Source organism: Syngnathus acus, chromosome 22, assembly GCF_901709675.1.
Source record: "Syngnathus acus chromosome 22, fSynAcu1.2, whole genome shotgun sequence".
Lineage (NCBI taxonomy): Eukaryota > Metazoa > Chordata > Actinopteri > Syngnathiformes > Syngnathidae > Syngnathus > Syngnathus acus.
The window spans coordinates 6246890-6270687 of NC_051106.1; the positions used below are offsets into that span (position 1 = coordinate 6246890).

A 23798-nucleotide genomic window follows, 5' to 3' on the forward strand; every position below is an offset into this window, starting at 1 on the left:
AGTTCAATGAACAGGCAATATTGATATTGCACCATATTTACTAGTCATTTTTTTTCAAACTTTTTACAGTACAACTTAGACAGTGAAAGTGAAAACTAGTAGTTTTAAACTACCGATATTATTTAAATAGTTCCAAGATGTGTCTAAAAAGCTATGGCTGATCAACAGCACTATAATGTAAAATCTTTAAGCAGTAATAAATTAAGGGTGTGACAATTTCACAAATGCAGTGTCACAAAGCTCATTTTGGAAAGTTCTTATTGTACATGATGGGATATGTGCATAGAAGTGAGGAAGATAAGGCCATTGGGAACAAAGTTAAAGACGGTAAAAGTGAGGTCATGTGATGTATGTCAACAAATAGAAGGTGACTCACGATGCATACATTATTATGATTCATAATAAATTCTGTGTTGCGGTGCCGCGTGCTTCAAGCAGCAGTGGAGACAAAAGAAAGGTAAAAGCATCAGAAGGACATTAAGTAGTATGGACATGTACAGAAGTTCTGCTTTGGGACGGTCAGCGTGACTCACGGATCAGCTCAGCACCACTTTGAAGCGTGTTGACATCATTTGTGTGTTCAGGCCTCCTTCAGCAAAGGCATATCTGCAAAAAGTGCAACCAAAAGTTTCAGATTTTTTTTTCTCCAGAGTTTTAAACCCGCTCCTTTTACTAAAAAGACAAAAAATAATTTGCAATGTCATTAAGTGGCCTCACCATCCGAACAATCCACCTCCGAATCGAGTAGAGGGAGGCCGCACTGGTCGTCGGGCGGCGGCGCCGCGGCGCCAGCGTGCTCCAGAGTCCAGCTGGAGGATGAGGAGGACGATGTAGGGTGCACCATGGCCATTTGCGACTGATCGAGGGAAGAGGGGCCGGCCTCGGGTGCCGTGTCCTGCAGCTGCCCCTCGGACAACACGATTTGCACGCGAGACTCGTCGTTGGGGGTCGAGGACGAAGCAGCGTGATTGCTGACTGCCTCCTCGTACGAGGGCAGAGTCACCTGGATTCCCTCCACCATGATGGACACGGGATGGCCTGACACACCCGCCTCCCGTCTGGGTGGAGATGGGATAGAAGACACAATTGGTAAAAAGAAGATGCATTTGTTATTTATATTTTTGCTTTTTGCCTTACCGATGAAAGGACTTCAATTTTGGCTGCAGAAGCACAAAGAGCACCATCAGGAGCAGGATGAGGGCCACTGAACCAGCTGTGGTTGACACAATTGACCAAGTCGGCATTCCCAACGGTAAGGATGTGTCGTGGTCTGTGGGAAATTCATTTCAACACAGGAATTGTTGTTTTCTTACAGCTACTTTCTTCTAAGTATTATTTTTGTCCACTAGGGAGCGCCATCCTCACCTTCTACAATGTGTCTATGATGCTGAATTAAAGTTACCTTGCTTCATCACGCAGCGGATCTGCACGAGGCTGTCCCACGTGCCGTATTGACAGGTGAGGTATTTATAATCTCCCCTCATAATATAGCCTTCGTCGCAGTAATACTCGATCACAATGCCGTGGGAGAGTCTTCTGCACGGGGTGGGGTGGCAGGTGTAGCCTCCGTTCTCCGGCTGATATGGAGGCCGGCATACTACAAAAAAAAAAAAAGAAAATAAATGATTATTCACTCATTCACTGTCACTCCAGTTAATATCTTTGACGTCTATAACCGTCAATGGCACTGAATGAGTTAAAGAACAAACAATGCTGCTGTATCTTTACCGTTGGTACGTATACAGCGAGGAGGTTCCGAGGACCAATGTCCCAAAGCAGAGCAGCTGACGATAGTGGGTCCATCCGGCCGGTAACCCGGGTCACAGCGGTACCTCAGCACAGCGCCCACGGGGAAGGTGGCCATGTTGGTGTCGGTCAGATTAGAAGAAAGGTGCTGCTCCATGAAGGGTCTCAAACATCCTTCAGTGACAGTCAAGAGACTTAGCAACATCACTTTGAGATTTGTGTGGTCCGAGAGTCTTACCGCCACTCCGAGTGCAGTTTGGAGGATTGGAGGACCAGCGTCCCGCGGAGTTGCAGGTGAGAATGTCGGGGCCGTCTGGCAGGTAACCGGGGTCACAGCTGTATTGCAGAACAGTACCCACAGGGAACAAGCCCCTGTTGGTTCCCGTGCGGTTGACCCAGCTGTTTTCAACCATGTATGGCTTCACGCATCCTGGGAGGAAGAGCGGAATACCAACAAATTCTGGGAAAATGTTGTTTGTATTTGAATTAGATTTACAAATATTTTCAGCCTGCTGTTTTCACTTGTATTACCGCAACAAATATTTTCAGCCTGGGTTACGGTAATTTACCCAAAGAGTTTAAGAATAACAATCTGGTTGCTTGAAGTCTTTGACAGTTGTTCTGGAGAACGTTTAAACAGACACACAGATGAAGACTATAAATTGAATGTGTCTCGTGTAAAATGAGTTTCGCAATTTTAACAAGACAAGAAGAATTAGCTAATGTCAAATACCTTGCTCTTTGACGCAGCTAATCTGAACCGGGCTGTCCCACTTCCCATATTGACAGGTAAGATATTTATAGTCTCCCTTCAGGATGTAGCCTTCATCGCAGTAGAATTCAATCACAATACCGTGAGAAAGTTTATGACATGGAGAGGGGTGGCAGGTGTACCCCCCATTTTTTGGCAAGTGTAGAGGCTGGCATACTGTTAAAACATGGGAAAATGAAGAAACTCTTGTTAATTCCATTATTTTAATAGTGAAGATTAGCACTTTACCATCACTGTGGATGCACTGTGGTGGTTCCGATGACCAGTGACCCAGTGCGGTGCAAGTGAGGACGCTTGGACCATCTATCAGGTAACCAGAGTCACAATGGTACTCCAGGACTGTCCCCACGGGAAAATAACCCATGTTGGTTTTTGGCACATTAGCCGAGCCATGCTCCACCATGACAGGTCTGACACAACCTGGAATAGAATATAATAAAATAATAAATAAATCAATAAAGGAATAAATATATAAATATTTTTTTACATTTTTGCAACCGCTGCAATTAGAATGTGCGGATAATATTGTGAGTGCATGCAAAATCCGCTTACCTGAATCTTGCCCTGAGGTTCTCATCACCAGTGCCAGCAAAACAAAACAAGCTTGGGTCCGACGGCTATATGACGTTGCCTCTGTCTTTGCATTGCACATCTTCTCCTGCAGCCAACTCAACAGTATGATTGACTGCTCAAGTAAGCTGCAGAGGTTGGACAGATGCCAGTGAAACGACGCTATGATGATGACAAGGACTGACAGGTCTTAGCATTTTTAGCTCCATGCAATACGTCTAAAAAAAAATAGTGATCCCCCCCCCCAATGCAGTCGTTATTATAAACAAAAACAATATTTCGCATACGCAGCATAACATCCAATTGTTGTTCATGCTTCGACGCCAACAAGCACACACATTTTTTTTCCTACCCAAAACGGATTTGTAACACGACATAAAACCACGTTCTAATATAACTATTAAACCATAATGATAACTATAGATCGATCCCAAGCGTGATATTACCTAATAAATACGTCAGAATGACCAAAACGCGTCTATAGGTTTACGTAATGCACAGACGATAAAATGGCTAGTTGACACCCACCTTTGACTCAACACAGCCTGCGAGACTTCACCCTCCACAACGGCGACATTCAATAACAATAATCCAGATAGCTATTAAATATGTATATTTAATACGAGGCCATCTACTTGACGGCTAGCCTGTCACTTGCTACACTATAGCTGAAGGCTCCAGTTCTGCACAGGCATTGTTCCTTAGTTACAACATCCGGGAGATTTGGCGTCCTTAGTTACCAAGCGACCACTTCAAAACATTTGACTTTATTCTTTTAAACTCTCTCTGAGTTCTCTTTTAAAAAACACTTGAGCGAGTAGGAGAGGCATTCGCAAATAAATGTGTGTCACTTCAAGGGGTAATGATGGTATGTTTTATTTTTTTTTATTTTTGCTAAATACGTAACACGATGTGTCGTTTTAACGTCACGTACGTGAAATAGGATAGAATCGAAAGCCTTTGTGGTCGGATAATGAGATAACGATCGTGGTGGCATCCGTGGGAGAAGACGAAGTTGGTTCGCTAAATGAATTACAAACTTCATGTAACCCAACAATTACTAAATTACACTGCTAGCATTAGCAGGAATTGTTATAATAATTGATTATAGGAGGACAAAAATCATACTTGCTGAACACGCCAATAACTCATCATGGAAATGGAAATCGGCGTACAAGATGGTTCAGAAAGCATTTCAAGACCCGCATCAAGAGAATCTTCTGAGACCACACGGAGAAGTGAGTGGCATGTGAGGTGTATGCACAAAAGAAGTTTGTGGATCGGACTGCTTGTAACTCTTTTTGAATGACATCATAAATTTAAGGTAAATTATAACACCGTATCCCTTTTAGGTCAATATGATATTAATGCAACTGATGAAGAGAAGCAAGATCCAAAGCTGCAGAGGGCAATTGAGGAGATGAAGAGGCTTGATGAACTTCTGTCTGTATGCATGTGCAGAGAAAAAGAGGCCAAGCGTCAAAGAAGGCAATGCCAAGCAAAACTCTGGCAAGAGCTAAAGGTAAAAGGGAGGAAAAAAACATGTTCTTCCAATTCGACTAACATCACAAGTGTGTATTTTTCAAAGGACATCTTACCTGAAGGCCAATCCGACAACAGCCACGAGGCCATGAATGCGAGGCTATTTTGGGCTTTGGAGGCACCGATTGGTAAGCAACGTTTCAATCATAGTAAATGTCACATTTCAAATGTCTTTTGTTTCTTGCAGGCTCTCCAGAGAAAGAAATTGAGTCACTGTTTCAAACACAGATAGGTGAGTGATGTTGCTCTTGATAGAAGACTACAACTACGTTACAGAGTAAAGCAATGCATATTAAATGAAGTGCATTATTATCTATGCAGTTTGATGCTGGAAGGTGAACTGTAATGAGACAAATGTACGCTAGGTGGCAGTATACGCTTATTAAATGGATTTTTCCACGATCACGCCAACTGACAGCATCGCAGTCACTTGGGACATATTGTACGTCTAACTAGTGGGAATATTTATTTATTTTGGAAGCGGTCAAGCATAAAGATAATTTCTTTAATAATAATAATAATAATAATTTCTTCTTACCAATGCTCAGTAGGAACATAATAGTAGCATTTAATGTACATTCTCTTCCGACAGGTGAAGAGAGAGCAGACGACTTCAGCGAATTATCTGAGTCTGTGTGCGAGGACTCCGACGACGGGATCCACGGTAACGCCGACAAAGGCAAAAAGAGACAGAGGAACTTTGTCAAGAGAAATATTGAGGTATATCAAAGTTCACGTGAGGCCAAGGGCAGTTCTAGGAATCTTGACTTGCAGCAAGTCTCCTCATTGTTTTGTTTTTTTCTCAGCCTGCCTTAACTGACAAGGCTGAGGAGAAAAAACATTTTGAATTTTTGGAACAAACACTGATAACATTTTATCTTATGTTCCTTACGATGGTCAGGGGAAAATGTGAAAATAGATTGCCTGAAAAATCTGAAAATACCCAAACCTTGGCCTTCCACTTGGGGGGGGGGGGGGGGGGGGGGATCCAACTATAATTTAGGGTGGGAGTGCCCCTGCAGCCCCCCCTCTAGCTCCACCAGTGCCTATCTGTCCAACCTTTGTATCTGTCAATCAAAATTTCCGAAAGAAGGCCAAGGTCATAACTTTAATCAGATCATTGTCATTTGTCTGACAAGCAGACTCTGTTGGTTTCAATTAACACATCAAGTCAAAATATCTGAAATATATTTTTGCCCTGCAAACTTGGGCAAGCATGTTTTTGATTTTAGATAACATCTGGTAAAAGACATGGAATTTATTATAAATTTTTTGTTTTTGCAATATGACTTTTTGTCTATTCGCAAATACACAGTCGTGTTGTGTGCTGCGCTAGCTTGTCAGGGGCAAAGGAGGCCAACTGCTGTTGACACAGGCAGAGGAAGAACGTCTGGCCGAGCTCCTGCGAGACATTGACGAAGAGGAAGAAAAGAGTGCCAGAGACTCAGACAACAAGGTAAGCTGCCATGGGAGCACAGAACAGGCAACATGTGACTTTTGCAACTTCTTTCATACTTCTCACAGTCCTATATGAGATCTTTGGAGTTGTATCTTAGCAGGTGGCGATTCCATTTCGCTGTGTCTGCTATCGACATTCTGCACGATATTTTTATATTTTATGGGAAGCAAAAGTTGTTTCCACGATCAAATAGTTGAACGGAGGCCTTTATCGTGGTCACGATCACGTCTGCGTTTTACAGCTAAGCACATGGACTAATGCTAACGGCTACGCATGTTTTGATGTCTGCTTGGCCACTGAGAAGGCCTTTGGGCAGATCTTCCTCACGACCCGAAGATGCACAGATGTAGTTCATGAGAGGCCACGTGGTACGGTTCCTTTTTATGACAATTTTCTTTTTATTATTTAAGAGTCAGATAAGACCATACAGCATTTTTTGCCTCATTCTTCTGTTTTTCCCAAATAACTGTTTGACTTTCAGAAATAATTATCATTCACATACGTTTCCTTTCAGTCCAACGGCCCGCCAGAAATTTCCTAAAGCCCTGATCCTTTATTTATGATGTTAAACATTTTGAACAAACACCCCAGCGATTGTGCTAGCAAATTCATGGGAGTACATTGACTCAGATTTCCATATTTCACTGGCTAGAGGAAGACTTCCTGTTTTTGCAAAGCTTGCTATGGCGAATGATCGTGACAAGGCAAGAAGATTATTTATGTGACCAGGACTTTGGCAGGGAATCGTTATCATGACTGAGTTCCAGTTCTGCGTCGAATCCAATGGGGACGCATCAACTTCACATTCCTGCTCTGTTTGCTTTTTATGTACACAGTTTTGAGGTTATCACAATATTATTTATATCTGCTAGGTTAAAGGCGATACATTTAACAGTCTCTAATCTTTGGAACCGCGCGAGATACGACAAGGTTGGGGGGGGCCGAAGCACGGGGAGATAGATTCCAATAGCGCTGATGCCAAAAACCTTCATTCAAATATTTTCGAGAACTTTCTCTTTAAACATACAATCAGCTTTACAGACGCCAAATAAAAAAAGGAGGTGGTGACTCAGCAATTACCAGTCCTGGAAAATCCGACATTTGCGGATCAAACTCTCCTCACCGATCAGAAACTACAGTTGCATTATTCAATTGCAATCCAGATCTTGTCTCATCACTCAACGCTAGTGACCTCACCACTTTCCCTCTCTAGGGGGGCAGTAGCTTCTGCTTTAGACCGTCCCGTTGGCAAAGCTAAGGAAAGGCGTGAGCCACTATCTCATCCTTGTTACCAAGTTACCGATATGCAATATTTAGGTTGCCACAAAATAAAGGAGGCCCATCCTGATGGCCGATGACAAATTCAACCGATGCGTGTCTTCTAGGAGGACATGTGGGCCGTGCCGGTGTCGGCGAGCCAAGGTTACGCCCCAGAGGTGTCCGACATGGAGCGGCTGCTTGCCATTGACTCCAAACTTTGTCATTTCCAGCCTGTCGTGACACCGCCCTCAATGCAAATCTTCTATACGCTCTCAGATGAGGTTTGTTTTCAACAGAACACACAAATGATACACATTTTCCACTGAAAATTTTTCATCAGGCTTAGCATTACTTCGTTATAATTAGCGATGGTGGGTTTTATACAAACAAGTGACTCCGTCACTATTTTGGAATTCCAGCCAATTTCCAGGGGCCTCAAAAGTGAGTGAATAAAATGATGTAATTCTAAATGTAATCACTATTTTGAGTAGGTGGAGGAAAATGCTTTGCCTAATGTCAGCGGCACATGGAAATGAGCAAAATCCAAGTTTCCTCCCTGGAGATGTTTTGTCTGATTTTCACTCCTCTACCTTCAGTTTATGTCTTCAAAACATTTAGGGTGAGATCAGGACACTTGATTTGGATATTTGAGGGAGCCATTTTGTCTCCCTTGACAGTATGGCACTGTTGTGACTATTCCACCATGTCTGAGTGCAAGCAAGCCTTAAACCAGTCAATCTTGATGATCAGAAATAATCCCATCGTGAGCATCTGTTGTACATTTCACAAAAGCAAGGCACAGGAAAGACGATAAGTAGTCCGTAATAGGAATATAAGTGGATCGTAGAATGTCATGGCCTGTCATAACTTTTTTTCTGCATGTTTTACTATTTAACGGGCCTCAACCAAATTAGTCCTGACCTTCCAAAATAATCTCATCATGACCAGTTGTAATACAAATTCGAAAAAGTAAATCCCAGGAAAGACAATAAGTAGGACAGCGCTGCATTTTCTTTTGCCAGTACTGTGCGGTCTGTGGGATGTATAAAAGAAGTAAGCTAATGCTACGTTTAGCCGTGATTCCAAACGTGATCTTACGATGGGACTTTTCTCACTGTATTTTCACCACGTGACAAACTCATCCTCACCAAAAAACAGAAGAGTTAGCATAGCATAGAGGAAAAATTATAATAATTGAAGTCAAGTGCTGGAATCTATTTCCTTATCCAAGACAGTAATTGTTTACATTTCAGTGTCAAGGTAAGTACCGTAATTTTCGGACTATAAGTCGCGGTTTTTTTCATAGTTTGGGTGGGGGGGCGACTTATACTCAGGAGCGACTTATATACATATATATGATTTTTTTCACTTTTTTGGGCATTTTATGGCTGGTGCGACTTATACTCCGGTGCGACTTATAGTCCGAAAATTACGGTAAGTCAACTCGCTGATTCAGCAAAATAAGTTCTCTCCTCCACCCAGCAAACTGAGATCATGATTGAAATTGTCATGAATGTTTTAAGAGAAGACAAATCAACAATTGTTCGAATCTCGAGCTATGATAAAACCCTTGGCTACTTTTTTAAAAAATGTGTTATTAATGGCCAGCTGCTTGTGTTACTTTGAATGACCTACTTTTCTCTCCTTGCCTTTAATCTCGCACGATTCAAAGATTTCGGGAATGTCAAATTCTCTATCTGTCATCTGCTCCGTATTAGCGCCGACAAGGCCGTTGCAGGTATTTTTTTAATAAGCTCCACAATGACACACTAAATACGAACTCGTACATCACAATACATTCACGATAGTTTGAGGTGAAATTTCGGGAGGAGCCTTAAATGCGATATAATCTTTACAGGTGTGCTTAATTTGGCATTCTTTCATCTTTTGAATGCATCAACAATGATATTGATATTCTATGTCAATAAACGTCTCGCCTCAAGCTTTTCGGATTTGGCAGAGGTAATTTGTTACGTTTAGTCGCCATTGTAGTCGTAGCGTGTCTGGCAAAGCATAAAACATTGTTTTGCCTGGGTGAGCCCCAGCTTGTTAGGTCTTGTATCAGTCAAGACGTTGGCACGGCATTTCGTCAAATCAGAATATAATTACAGGGTTGCTTGAGGTTGACGAGGAGGACCAGTTCCAGAAAGGGAACGAGGCTTTCTCTTTCATTGGCAAATATTAAGACACGTCATCTACAAAGTCATCTGTACACTAGCATTGAAATTAGCATCAAAATTAGCTTTTCTGCCAAACATTTTGATTAGCATTTTTTTCTCATTACTTTTGTGTTAGCCCTGAATTCATCATAGTAATAACGTGTTTAATGGTGTCCACTCTTTTGAAGTTCAACATCCGATGAAAGGCAATGAGGTCACATCATGTGGTCGGTCATGAGCACTTATGTTTTTAACCGCAGCCAATTTGAAACACGTTTTCGTCATGACCGGTACTTTCGGCCAACGTAACGTGGTCAACTATTTTGGGCTCATCATGTCATTAAATAATACCGCAACCAAAACTTTGTGTTAGTTAGAGCTTCATTTCAAATGTAGAACTTTTTTATTTTATTTTATTATTATTTTACATTTAAAAAAAAAAAAGGATATTTTTGTAAAACTCTTCAGTCTTTGTAATTATGTCATTTATATTACATTTAATGGTTTTATATTTCTCTCATCAAATTAAGAATTGAAACCTGCATCCAGTTGCTCACTGGCTCACATTTTATCCCTTTGTGATACGTGCCAAACTATTTGTGACTAAAATGTGGGCCATATTGTTCTGGACTATTCACAGCACATGTACTTGGACATAGATTCTCTCCAGATGCGTTTGATATCCAACATTAGCTGTCCTGAAGATCTGTTCAAATGATCTCGTGACTTTGTCATTAGTTGGAAAACTTTGCGTTATTGATTAAATTAACTCGTCGGCTCACAATTGTCACCAATTAATTGCTCAAATGAAATCTTGAAATGTAAACATAAGTTCATAAGGTTTATTCCCAATCAAAATACAATTTTTGCCCACTGATACTGTTTTTAGGTTATCATAGATTTCATTGCTGGATTCAACATAACCAGACGTCCATTTCCTGGTACTGGCAGGATATTATTTGAACACAGTCTTGGTGGAAAACCAACAACTCCTTCATGTGCAATCATCTACATCCACTGCAGACATAAATCCTCAAAAAATTCTGCAAAGATGTTTAGCAGCTCAGTGAAGACTTCTTGCAATCCAACAACAATAGGGGCCTTGAGGGATCACCACTGAGAGTTTGTCCACCTGAAAAGTTCAAATTAAAACTAAGTCAAGGATCATAGCTCTCAAGATCCTTTTGCATTGTTTAGCAAATACTGAAAACAGCCAATGTGGTATTAGTGCAGTATCACATTTGTGGATGTAGGAAGCATCACAAGGTTTTAATCTTTTCCAAAGAGATTTATCTGGACCACCCTCACTTGTGAAGAAAAAAAAAAAAAGGTCCAGATGACCCATAAATGAATTGCTCCTTTAGGAATGCTCCGCTCTGCGCAATCATCTACAAGAAAAAAAAAAAATCTTGATATGATCATCTTTGTGCCAATGTGTTTTTGGATGGATGCATTTTAAATTATTGCGGGAGGAAAGTCAAACATTTCCCAAGACACTATACAGCATTGAGGAGATTTCATTCTTGGAAATATATTCATATTATATAGCACACAGCTGTGGCCCAGCACCTCACAACTTGGCAGTTACAGTCCAAACCTGCAAAGAGAAAAGAGAACGCAGTCAAACGTCTCAACCGGCGCTTCCGAAAAGCTCTCACAGGGTGTGCGTGTGGCAAGCCAAAGCATGTGGACGAACTTTGGCGAGTGGCCTCAGTCCACGTGGCATATGCGAAGTCTTGACTGCACCATCTGCAGGCAACCAGAAAAAAAAAAAAAATCGAGGCGCATAGATAGGAGCATGCTGTTCTGAAAAACACCAGCCATGGTCGGGTGACTCAGCCAAATTGGAACAGAAAACTGCAGCGCTTAGCCAAAGGCAACATGCGCCACTCTAGAGAATTAGTGGTCCTAATATTTTGAGACTAAGCTAGTACATTCAAATTATAACATAACGAAGATAGTGTGGAGTTGTATTTATGGGTTACAAACATGTCTGACTTAATGTTAAATGTAGATTTCATACAGGAAAACTACACTAACCTGCTTTCTTTGACTGTGTGGTGTGTTTTTTTTGGTTTTTTTTAGATTTCCAATTTCTCTTTCCAAAAGCAGTACTATGAATCTCACAAATAACACAAATCATTTGGGGTTGCCTCGCAAGCACGGCAAAGTAAATCAGCAAGAAAGCTCTCGTTTTGTTTTCTGGTTGTGTTGCTTGAGTAACCATTTGTTGAAAGATAAAAGAAAAAAATGTGTTTTCTTCATTTAATCCGGCCAATTTTCAACTTAGGTGTTCTAACCGTGAGCTTTTCGAATCCTTGGAGTTCAAGACATCAAAGTTACGCTAACTGTTAACAGTTTTCCAGTCTTAATGCTGATTTTTGTCCTCAAAGCTAACCTAATTGTTAGCACCTTGGCTGATCAAGCCTGGAAATGAATCTTAATAGGTTTTAGTCATGAAAGGAAACCAGCGAGAGTACCTGGAGAAAAGCCACGCAGGCTTGTGGAGAGCATGCGAACGCCACGTAGAAAGACAGACGTAGGCAGGCGTCGAAAGGATGACCGCCCAAATCATCACGCTGCTGAAAAAGATCACAAAGCTGCCCCAGAGACCAATGAAAAATATATTTTAATGAAAAACAGCAGCTGAAAACTCGTACACAGAAAGAAACGTTTAAAAAAAAAAAACAGCACAGATTACAAAACTAAATTATTTACATAGAGGTGTATTGTGACTAAAAAATATAGTCAGAAAGAGAAACGCTGACAACAGGTGGGGCACTGCCCCTGTCCCAAATATGCTAGAGACAGATATTCCGATCATACAGTATGGTTCAAAAACACAAACATGTTCGCAAGCCTCAACATTTTTCCAAAAATGTTCGACTGCAAAACACCCATTATTTCGTATGTAAACATTGTCACCTCGCAGAAACGTTCTCAAATGCCCAAATAACACACCTGACCTAAATCGTGGGTGTTCCAAAGCATCTCCTCCATTCTTGCTTTGAATGCAACAGTTGTTTTTGGCCAGTGTGTACCACAGAAGAGGCCCACAAGTGTCACTTTCAAATACAGCTAATGATTGACGCCATATAAAAATAGGTCAAATGGAAATGGGGCATTCTAGAACTGCTGACTGCATGTGTATTTGCGTCTTACCCAGGATTTAGACTCAATAAATGTTTTTTTCTGATATAAATCAATAAACTTGGACGGGATAGTTCTTCACGTGTTTGCTTAGCTGAGATCAAAGCTGCTCAAAGACTGGATTTCAATTCCGAGCGTAGTTAGCTAGGCTAGCTTCACTCCTCCGCTATGAGCTAAGCTGAATTGAAAATTGGATTGACACAACACTGACCACAATTTGGGGCGTTGGTCTTGTCAGAAGTATTGTTTTCATAAAAAAAAGAAACAAAAGAACATCTTTGTTATGATACATCATCGCCATTAAATGTTTTTTTTTTTTTGCTTCTGCATCTGTTGATCATGTTGTCACGGTAACAACTCCCGTGCGGAACATGTTGCATTGCTAAAATCGGTCACGAGTGTGAACTACGCTTGCTTAATCTTCTGAAAGGCATTCAAGTAGCACACTGATGGTGTTTATTCGCTCGTGCTTCATAATGTTTGGCAAGCCATCTTTGTTCTCTCATGCTGCGGTCAAGTAAAATGAGCTTCGTGGTAACGTGACTACATATTCTCAAGAGGTGTCACATCCAGCATGATTGAGCCCGTCTATTTTTTTACTGACATCCATTTTTTGCAGCTGAGGACTACTTGGAGCCTGTAAAATTTGATTCTTCCAATAGGCCAATTTAAATCAATTTAAGGGGGCTCAGCAACCCAAACCCCAAATCATTCGTCTGATGTTTCTTCAACAGTTTGACACAATTTTATTGAAAGATATAATTGTGTTTGACGTGTTTTTCATACTTCCCAAAAGTCTCATGACCCAGATTGTATTGCGGGTGGGAATATCGAAGAAGTATGTCAAGAAGCGGCTTAACTCATTCCCTGCCATTGACGGATATAGACGTCAAGGAATTATTTTTTTACTTTAAGTGACTCATTACTACATTTAGCAAATAGAGCGAGACATTTAAAATAAATTCTGGTGTCAGTGTACTAACCGGTGACACATTTAAGGAAAACAACATGTGTCAGTAAGTTGTGGACCACCATGTTCTGCCAGAGCAACCTCAGTGCATCCTGAAAATTCAGTGGAACGTGACTGCTGGGATGAAAGACATTCTTTCAAAAGATATTCCATCATTTTGGTGTTTTCAGAGGGTCTGCCCTAATGCCTTTTCCAAAAAGTCCCACAAGTATGTAACTAGGTCACAATCTGGAGATTGTTCTTCATCATGTCCAAGCACGCACGCACCATCCTGTGACCCTTGTGTTCTACTTGACAGCATCTGCGTGTCATATTGTCCTGTAATAGAATACAAATGTGCATTTTTTTTTGTGTTACTTTTTGATATTACTGCTCCTATTTGGTCAAATATTTCAGGTAATATTCTTAATGAGGAGAACTGGTGTGAAAAAAAAATGGATGGCAATTGTGACTGAGAAAATATAAAATATGACACTCATACAAATCAAATTTAAAATGTTGAAGTATACATTGATATCAAAACAATTGTCATAATACAAAATGGCACATGATGGAATCATTTTGGTTTTCGGTGTTGCAGCCAAAGTTCACGACTCCCACTTTTAAAGCAAATAAACTGACTTTGTTTTTTCATTTTTATTTTAGAAACAAGCTCTTAGTGGTGTGAGAATGGTGGTAAAAACACATTTGGATTTTTTTTTTTCCTCCCTGGTTGGAACACCATATTATCATGACAGGGGTCTGACCTGCTGGATTTTGTAGTCTTGATGAACAAGAGCGCTCGGGTAAAGACCATTTTAAGTGAGCCTTAGATAGAAGCTGTCATTAGTTCCACCAACAGAGATGAGGAGATGAGAGCTCAGCATCACATAGTTTCATATTTGACTTTTACAGGATATGCCTCCCACCTTTCCCATATTGCCTGCTCAAAATATATTTAACTCTCAATAAAATATAATAGAGGCAATAAAGCCAATGTTAACATTCACAATGACTCAATTTGGTCATCTTTAATGAATGGTTATTTTACTATGTGCAACTACCGATTGAGATGTTGACATTTTATGCACAATCCATAAAAGTGCCGGATTAAAAAAAACAAATTAGATGATTCAAGAAATCGCACTGGACTGACAACCCTGCAGTTGACAACTTCCTCTTTGCCTGACCCTATCATTTTTGACCTGGTCATTGCTTTTATAGGATATGTATTTATAGCGGTCCAAAAAAGTCATTTGCTGACTAGTCCTCATTTCCAAATTGAGCCATGACCAGTTCAACAATGAACAGAGGTCAAACTGACACTTTTGCATTGTTCTAATGTGTCAAAAATATCATTTTGCGAAACCATATCTATGACCTTAATATTATACAGTATGACAATAAGAAATTTGGGAAAAATAAAACATATTTGTAATGTGACAGAACGATAGATCTTGTGGACACTTCATTGTGTTTGTCCCACATGGAATAAATCTACACGCTTTCGTTCCAATTCTTGCTAACATTCTCCTCCAGTGAGGACTGCTCTCTTCTTGTCAGTATACATCAGATTATTCTTTCAGTCCTAATTCTTTCTCAGCCAATATTGAAATGTTTCACATCTTGAATTCTTTTAACTGAACATAGCTGTAAGTTTACTAAAACCCTCTTTCAGCAACCCTAATGTCAATCGTTTTGAGCTACAACTTTTGCGCCACAATTTAGACCTGGTTTTATTTGGTCTCAAGTCTAGTGGACTTTCTGCCACTAAATTGTCAGGTTCGCCAGGGGCGTGTAATTGAAAACGCGTCGCATGGTCTGCCAAATTCCCAAACATGGTAAACTCGCCTTGCCCTGGCACAAAATAGAGACATCTGACTCCGAAAATTGCGCCCTAAGTGCCCTCTTAACCATTTCCGCAGTTTGCTTTGCACTTAGTCAACCAGGAGCACATCTGTGATTTATGTGAGGTTGTAGCCAAGGTATGCTTCTTCGTTTGAGTACCTGATGTGATTCTTTGCTAAGCAGCGGCAAGTCACATCATCTCGCATCTCGCAAATCTTGAAGCAATTTGCATCTTTCAACTCAAATTAATGATGATGAACTGGTCCATGGATGGACTCGCAAATGTGGGAACCATCAGCCGAGTGTGATTCTAGGCCAGTGCCCAAATACGTCGGCAGGCTCATCAACTCTGCGTGACAATCACTCGCGCGTCTGTTGTCTATCAGGAACGTGTCTCGGACGCCGGCCTCAAACACGATGGGGACATTCAGCCAGGAGAGAAGGTCCTGCAGGACATCAAGGAAAGGAAGATGCAGGAGAAGAAGCTTCTGGAGATCCAACGGCAGCTGGACCTTCTGGGCCAGGACCAGGAGATGACGGTGGGTTGGCAGCAGCCATGTTTTCACAACGCAAAAATGCATTTCATCAACACACCACCTGTGTTTCTCATTAGCACACCCTTCTTTGTTTATCTCATGCACATACATGACAGATTATAACAAGTACAAAGTTCATAACCTGTGAAGATGATGATAAACAGTGCAGCATTTGTGGCACTACAAGCTCACTCCTTCCGAGTCACTACATTAAAGTTTGCTTTAGTCAGTAGACATCCAAAGACAAGGAGGACCCATTGAGACATGATGTCCGAACTTCACCGTGTTCCTTAGAAACCGCTTGGAGCTCAGCCAGCTTTAAGCTAAATTACAACAACCAAAGAAGGGGACACTATCTCTACAAACACTGTCGTTACAGACAGCACCACTGGAACGCAAAAAGTGAAAGGACAACAAAAACCTTCCTTTGTTGGTATTTCATCAACAAATCACATTTTCTTCCAATCCTGATTTATGACATTTGACCTTTACAAACCATCCCTGAAGAGCCTTAAAATGTTGCCTAAACAACAAAACATTATTATTGCATAATCAGACACATGTTTGATGGTAATTAATCCTGGCCCGCTGCATGAATGACTAATATGAGAATAAAAGTTGTAAGGGGTCATAAAAACACTGATGTGGCACACAGCTTGACTTCAAACAAAGCATCATGACATGCAAGGAAAGCCTCACCCTGGCTTCATCGAGGTTTTTTTCTCGTTTTTACCCAGCAGTCTGTTAACGGCTGCTGTCTTTCGATTTTTTTGCATTTAAACTTGGTGTCAATTGATCGTATATACCAACACTAAAAGTTCGATTTGTTGTCTCGTTTAGCGAATCAAGGCTCATCTGTTTGTGAAGATTTATTTGTGAATTTACGAGACAGGCTGATTTTCCATCCGAATCTATAAAGTCGATTTGGTAATGTAGTCATAACTCAAATTTATTTGCTTGTAAAGTGTGAAAGGCATTATGCAAGTTTTCTGCATAGCTCGAGTGAGGTCCAAATTTCTCAGAAAGTATGATGTAGTATGTCACTATGATTACATAACTATTCTGGGAACATTCTCACATTTTGTCTAACAAAAATAGTTGAACGAGCTCAATTACATAATAATGCTACGGCGACGCTAAGCTAACGCCCCTACCAAGACGAGCGCAATTAGATAATGTTACTGCGACGCTAAGCTAACACCCCCACCAAGATGGCCGCCTTGTCTGTTAGCTTTCTTTAGTCTATCTGGACTGTATATCTGTGACAAAAAGAACCTGGAAATATTCTGGAACTGGTCGGAACGCACTCTAAACACGTCTCATGATTGGTTACTTGCTACTCTGAAGACTACTCATGCTAGTCTGCTTTGGCTTAACTATTCAAGCAGGTGCATCAATCATATTTGACAGTGAGGAAACAAGTTGGTAACAATTACCAGATTATCCATGGTGTGTATTGTTAAAGGATAAAAGGACAAACAATTCCAAACACCCATCTGAGTCACTCAAAGGGGACGTCGTATGGAAAAAATTGGTTCAAGTTAAATTAGGCAGTGGTGGCTTTTTTCGAGTGCCATTCATCTGCTGTCTGGACCCGGAGGGCTGAACATCTCCTGCCTGGGTAGGGGGAGTGTCTGAGTCTTCAGAAGTTTTCAATAACACTATAAAAAGTCACTAGATTTGTTGCTGGTTGACTATTTGAAAAATACCATGATGGGGGGGGGTCGGAAAATTCGCGGAGTTGCCCTCACTTCGTCACGATACCCAAGTGCTGTCCCCGGTTGTCATGGTAACAAAAGTTGTATTTTAGCATTTAAATGAGACAGAACCACGCCCACCAAACTAACTATTTTCAACCAGTGTTTAAAAAGTGGTTGATAGGTGTGCTGTAATCCTTCAACCTTGATCTTTTTCGAGCTTTTATAACACTAGAACTTTAAAATCATCTAGTCTTATCCCAAAATTCCTTTGCAGTTGAGTATATTAAAATCCACGACTACTCTTTAGATTGTTCTGATGATTTTGTGGCGTTATTGGAATAAGCTGTAGAAAATTTATAGATGTTATTTTAAAGCAATTCTATTGCAATGAGCCCAGTATAATGAAAACACAGCAATAAAGTCACTTGTGAGTTTTATTAGTCTCCAACATCCGTTTTAGATACTCTTGACTGTTCAAGAGTCATGTTTCAGTTATTTATTATATACACACACATCTGTACGGCGCCACACTGACTCTTTTAGCAGAAATTTGCAATATGACAGCATTAATTTAAGACACCGCTGCCCTGTAATGAAAAACAAGTGAACTAAGCATTGGGATGAAAACGATTGTGGAGTCCACATTTGATGAATTATTTTATCCTCATTGCTTTATGATCGATGTGGATGTAAAAAATGTTTGACCTACATTTACTTGAATTAAATCCCGCTCACAATTTGCACCAACGCTCGACTCCATGACGAAGAGATTGTTGACTGTTGTCACTGATAACATATTCCTCTTTAAATAAAGGCAATCCCCCAAAAAAGCTAACAGTTCCAGACAAAGGAGATTTCCAAGGAGTTTCCAAAGAACTGAACTTACGAGGCTAGTTTTCATGCAACTTCATTTGGCTGTGCTCCTACATCAACTGGAAAGAACAATCCCACCATTTCCTGTAAGGTGGGATGGTTCCAAAGAGGGTCTTACTCATAATTAGCCCAACATCATCAATCATCCTGTCATTGTTTGCACTGATTCTCTGTTGTCAGCCAAAATCATGCTGCTTTGATTTCATAATTCAGACAGTACAAATATAAATAATACAGCTGTCACCAAGTCACAATATTAAGTAAACCCACACGGTCGAATGAGATTCACTTATAATATTGTGCTGACCTCTGACCTAGAAATGGATGTAGATAAGTATGCCTCCATCATGGCCGCTCGGTGAATGAAAATTCGTAGTTGAGCTTTTGGAGTTTTATTTGTTTATTCAAATAGCACAATTCGTAGGGATTACGAAATGCAATAGTTATTTTGCTGACACAGCAAAAGTCTTGAGCGGGAGAGGGGGGGGGGGGTCGCCCAGTGGATTGTGGTGGTTGTAAGTTATTTTATCATTCTCTGTTTTGAACGAAAGCTGAGCCAGTAACACAACTATGTGGCTCAAACTCTGCGTGGAAAGCCCGTTTATATGAAAGGATCCTGCGGTGAAATATTGCTCAATATTACTGAGGTGAAGTGAGGACAAGGTGTCTGGGCCTCTTGACAAAAACTAGCTTTCTTCAAAACAATACGGTTCTCTACACATTCATCTTGACAATTGACATCTTTCCATCTTGGATGATCTCATGGCGTTTGCTAATGAAGAAAGCATTGTTGGCCTTCATTGTAAGAAATTCCACATGTGTAGAGCAGAGCACATGGATCGAATATTGCCCTATGCGCCGAGTGCAAGTGGCCCCAGGGGTGTGTCGGACCATTAAGTCCACTTATTTGATTCGAGTCAGTGACCATGAAAGCCGAGCTGCTCGTAATTTGTATAAACCCAACTTGCGCCCTTCTATGTGTGTACAGGAGCTAAACAGTGAGTCTCCCCGAAACTACCGTGCCTTTCACTTAACCTCCGCCCAAAGTGCGACTGGATAGTTTCATCCCGTAAGGTCACCAGCTATTTCTTTGTCAACAGAAAACAAAAGTTTCTCATCGTCAGAGGAGGTGGAAAGACAAATGACTTCATGCATGAGAGCCTCTGGTCGTATGGTTTGTGTCTAGCGGCTGGACACAAAACAACTAGTTCTGGTTCTGGATGGCAGGTGGTAGAGAAAACGCTGAAAGGCAACATTATTGGGATGCTTGGAGAATTGGGACTAAAATGTTATCTTCTGCTTCTCTAATCTTCTGTCTCCTTGTGAAGCTTTTTTTAGACTCAACATAGTTGTTCCTGTCTTAGCGATAAGTTCAGTGGAAGACGGGTTCTGTCCGGAAGAATGTACACGGAGAGTGTGTTTTCTTTGGAAACTTCTGCCATTTTCTCTCCTGTGGTCTGCTCTGAATTGAATACGCAGACTTTAAAGTCTTGGATTGAAAGCTGTTGAAAAGACTTTTCTAAAATTATCTGGCTCTGTAGACAAGAGACAGACATTACAAACAGCCTCGGCCTTCCTCGTAATATGTAGGGAAAGGAAGAAGAGGTCAAGTTCTTTTGCAGTCACAGCATTGGAAACAAAAATACATCTTGAGTCCTTTTTATATCTTTGTAGGAAATTTAGGGTCATGGGACTGAATGAAAATATATTCAAAATATTCATAAACACGTTAAATATATTTATACTGCTTATCTCGTTAGATGTGTTTACTCCCACAACGGCGCAAACGCCCATTTTACTCTACTACGCCCAAGATGAATTACGAGCAAAGTCACAGAACAAAATAAACTCATATCAAGGCAGTAACACGACCCCATCCATTTTCTTTGGGTCCATGCAACCCCTCTGAACTTTCAGTTCTTCTCCATCGTCAGGACGACCAGCATTGTTTAAAAGAATTTCATGGCCGGTCAGTGGGACACTTTTATTGCCCTATTCACAGAGCGTAAAAATACCGACACATCTAATTGACCACATTATGTCTCACTGTGCCGATTAATGTCTTAGTTGCCACTCCTACGTTTGAAATAGGTCGACTTAAAACGTCAATTTTATTTTTATATGCATGCGCAAATACACATTTGGAGTTTTGAAGGTCAAGTCCACAAGTGCACCTTGCGTGACAAATACAAAAACGTGGCAGCGCCTCGAGGGCGGTGGGGGGTCATCGGGATTGGAATGCGTCTGCCGAGTGTGCATGTGGAGAAAATGATATATAGTGTCTGGGTAATTGAGGGGGTCATAAATGACTAACACAGGCCAAGCCTCAATGATCCAAAGACTGTCATTACATTGTGGAGTACTTAGAGCGAGGGGCAGAATCCTCTGGTGGAGATGTCTATCAAAAAGTGAAAGTCTTCCTACCTTTCACAAGGTGGTCCGCTCAGGGGCAGCGTGCACATGATGGATGAGGAGTATTAGCTGCAGCTTGTTGGGATAGATGAGACACAGGAATGTGATATTTTACTTTGATGGGGTCGCGGTGAAAACATCTGCACGGGTGTCACGCTAGATGAGTTACAACAATTTGAAAAGCTCCTCAGAATATAATTAGATCTCCAACAAACTGCAACTAGTCATGAGTCTGTCTCCAAGTTTGCTTTTTGAAATTAAGACAAATACTTTTAATCAAAATGGTGTCACCTTCCACAATAAAAATTAAATTCTCCAGGTAGAAAGTGAGAAAACATGACTGTGACACTGTAGAACAAACAAACAGAACAAAATGAAAGCAGTGAGCTAAATACAAACCAACTGACAAGAGGATGAACAACACCTGGACAAGACGCAAAGGGTTGGAGGGACCTGATTGGCTAACACGAGGGATCGGAAAAAACGAGCATAGGTGTCCACAATCACTTGACGTGACAGAAAGCCGTAGTTTCATAATCCGGCAATACTTAACTATAGTTATAATTTATTCCATTTGGCCCTGTGGCTGAAAAGCGAAGTGCGGAGAGTCTCTGTTCCCAAAATGCCTGGAAAAAAATATTTTTGTTGCATGCAACAATCAATCACCAGGTATGAGGTGTTGACTGAAATGTGTTCCCGATTGTCCAGTCCAGTCACGTTTGGCCGCATCGTTTGGTTTGCGGTGGTCCTGAAGCAAACTCACGTGCATAGCCAGAGGTCTGCTTATGCAGTCAAATTTTTCACTTCGAATAAATCCAAGCACTAACAAGGAGTGTATTTTCCTTGGATTACGAAAAAGGAACATCCACTTTGCTGCCATACATTATTATGATAAATAAACTCATGGTTAGTTCGGGTCATCCAACAACAAGGAACAGTTTGTGGTGATTATTCAAAAGCCTGCTGAAGAATGTTTGGACACATTTTGGGAGGATGCTGAAATAATATCTACTCTTGTTAAAACCAAGAACATGCATGTAAAGATGTATTATATGTTCATCGTATGTGTCGGAGCGCTTGTAAAAGTCAAACTCATAACGCTACGTATCAACGTACTTTATATATTTGTGTCTGCGTACAGAGCGAGCCAGAGCGCCTCAGTGAGGAGCAGTTACTTTGCCTGCTGGATAGATGTGAGCTGACAGAAACCGAGCCAGAACCTTGACACGAACACGGACCCCCTCCACGCGAGGCCTCGCCGTCAAGATGTCCGTCAAAACCCGCGCCATCTTTGATATCACGTTTTCCTGACCTCTAGATTAAGAAGCAAGAACGATTGTTGGGTGTATTCATTTCATGCTCTTTTTTGGAGATTTGAATTGACAAACAGCACATTCTTTATTTTTTGAGAGCAAACCCCAAGAAGAAGAAAAGTGGATCGCTTTCAGAGATATTCTTGGTTGTGTTGACAGTTTCTGTTTGTGTCTGCACCTGGCTGACACCTATGGCCCCGTTCATCTCACTCTTCACCTCACATCGTGACCCTGTAGAAATAATCTCACATTCCTGTGAACTGAAAAACATGTCAGACAGGTGGAGCCTATGAGGTCGGACCTTGACGAAAGCCGCGTAATAAGCTGTGATCACGCAACGTTATCACTCAAGGAACCTAAACATGCTCAAAGTAAATACAAATGAGAAGATAAGATTTTCATAAATTATTAGGAAGGGGTGACGCATATTTGCTGTGGGTAAAAAGTGGTAAGCTAAACATGGCAGGAATGAGTCAGTGTTAAAGTCTCCATGTAAATGCTGCATTCTTAGACTGTCTGCGTTCTTTGGCTAGAATTTTGTCTACACTAGAATTACTGTATACAACTGGACCTCTTAGGTCTTGGACCATTGACAAAAATTATTCCATCCTTCTGTCCATCCATCCGTACATCCGTTCGTCCTATTGACGGTCTCCTTTATTACCATTTTGTTTTGTTCCGACTGATGCATTCAATGCAGCGCGGTTTTATGCAATTTCCAGCCATATAATTTCATCGACGATCGTCAAATGGAGCGGTGGAAAAGCACTATTGGATTGTGGCTTACTGTTTTTAAGAATTGGGTCACAATTATTAGACAGTAAGCAGCACTGGCCCCTGTTTCTTGGCTGAATAGATAAAAATAAGAAATATGGGCATTTTCATTTTAATGCAACAATGCTCAGCAGAAAGTTAAATTAATGCCACTTAGGCGTGCTAAATTCGTCAACGTCTGCTGATCACACGCCGCGTTTAAAGTTTTAAAGAGATGCCTGTGTGATGTGTAATCATATCTGTATGAACGTGCTGTTTAAGTGGATTATATTTCATGGTGAGTTTTCCTGCTGTTGACTCCCAAGGATACTCCCTTTCTCTGAACCATCAGCAGACCCAACTAATGGATTCCAGTTGCTTGACACAGCATGGCTCGACTCTCTTTTTTGCTTTTGTAAGGACGAGATCTCAATCAAAGTAAATACAACATCCAGGGTCTTGAACTATCCATCCTACTTTTCAACTTTTTGTTTGACAACCCCCCCTCGAGAAAAAAAAAGAAAAAAGACCACAAGTGAGGAGAGATGCTTTTTTTTTTTTGGAAGCGTTTATTTTTCTTTTGACATAACAAAATAAGTACAAGTATAAACAGCATTTTTTTTTTGGTAAAAAATATGGTACAAATGTTTATGGAAAAGCAAAATAAAACGACATCCTCATATCAGTGTGCAAATGAGTTTATACAGACAGAAGCGTTTCCACCAGGCTACGCTTCGAGATAAATTATTTAAATAG

At 40.9% G+C, this 23798-nt stretch overlaps 2 protein-coding genes across 2 annotated transcripts; one reads left to right on the forward strand and one right to left on the reverse strand.

The window, feature by feature from the left end:
* Nucleotides 1–20: 20 nt before the first annotated feature.
* On the reverse strand, nucleotides 21–3771 carry LOC119115811 (sushi domain-containing protein 4-like). The gene is made up of 10 exons (XM_037240624.1): nucleotides 3617–3771; nucleotides 3071–3216; nucleotides 2747–2938; nucleotides 2480–2674; nucleotides 1985–2176; nucleotides 1729–1920; nucleotides 1403–1597; nucleotides 1138–1270; nucleotides 718–1058; nucleotides 21–606 (listed from the first exon to the last, which is right to left on the reverse strand). The coding sequence occupies exons 2-10, from the start codon at nucleotides 3168–3170 to the stop codon at nucleotides 581–583; spliced, it is 1566 nt and encodes a 521-aa protein (XP_037096519.1). The 5' UTR covers nucleotides 3171–3216; nucleotides 3617–3771; the 3' UTR covers nucleotides 21–580.
* fsip1 (fibrous sheath interacting protein 1) lies at nucleotides 3769–23700 on the forward strand. Its single transcript, XM_037240625.1, has 9 exons — nucleotides 3769–4326; nucleotides 4441–4610; nucleotides 4677–4758; nucleotides 4818–4862; nucleotides 5223–5350; nucleotides 5967–6086; nucleotides 7475–7630; nucleotides 15842–15994; nucleotides 22118–23700. The coding sequence occupies exons 1-9, from the start codon at nucleotides 4242–4244 to the stop codon at nucleotides 22199–22201; spliced, it is 1023 nt and encodes a 340-aa protein (XP_037096520.1). The 5' UTR covers nucleotides 3769–4241; the 3' UTR covers nucleotides 22202–23700.
* Nucleotides 23701–23798: the final 98 nt, after the last annotated feature.

What these genes read in the sequence shown, in the direction of transcription:
- LOC119115811 (XM_037240624.1), bottom strand. Translation starts at nt 3,170, where the DNA reads ATGTGCAATGCAAAGACAGAGGCAACGTCATATAGCCGTCGGACCCAA. An exon ending in AAACTGCACTCGGAGTGGCG is followed by an intron (nt 1,921 to 1,984) that starts GTAAGACTCTCG and finishes CTGTCACTGAAG; the next exon opens with GATGTTTGAGACCCTTCATG. An exon ending in TCGCTGTATACGTACCAACG is followed by an intron (nt 1,598 to 1,728) that starts GTAAAGATACAG and finishes TTTTTTTTGTAG; the next exon opens with TATGCCGGCCTCCATATCAG.
- fsip1 (XM_037240625.1), top strand. Translation starts at nt 4,242, where the DNA reads ATGGAAATGGAAATCGGCGTACAAGATGGTTCAGAAAGCATTTCAAGA. An exon ending in TTGTCAAGAGAAATATTGAG is followed by an intron (nt 5,351 to 5,966) that starts GTATATCAAAGT and finishes GTGCTGCGCTAG; the next exon opens with CTTGTCAGGGGCAAAGGAGG. An exon ending in CCAGAGACTCAGACAACAAG is followed by an intron (nt 6,087 to 7,474) that starts GTAAGCTGCCAT and finishes CGTGTCTTCTAG; the next exon opens with GAGGACATGTGGGCCGTGCC.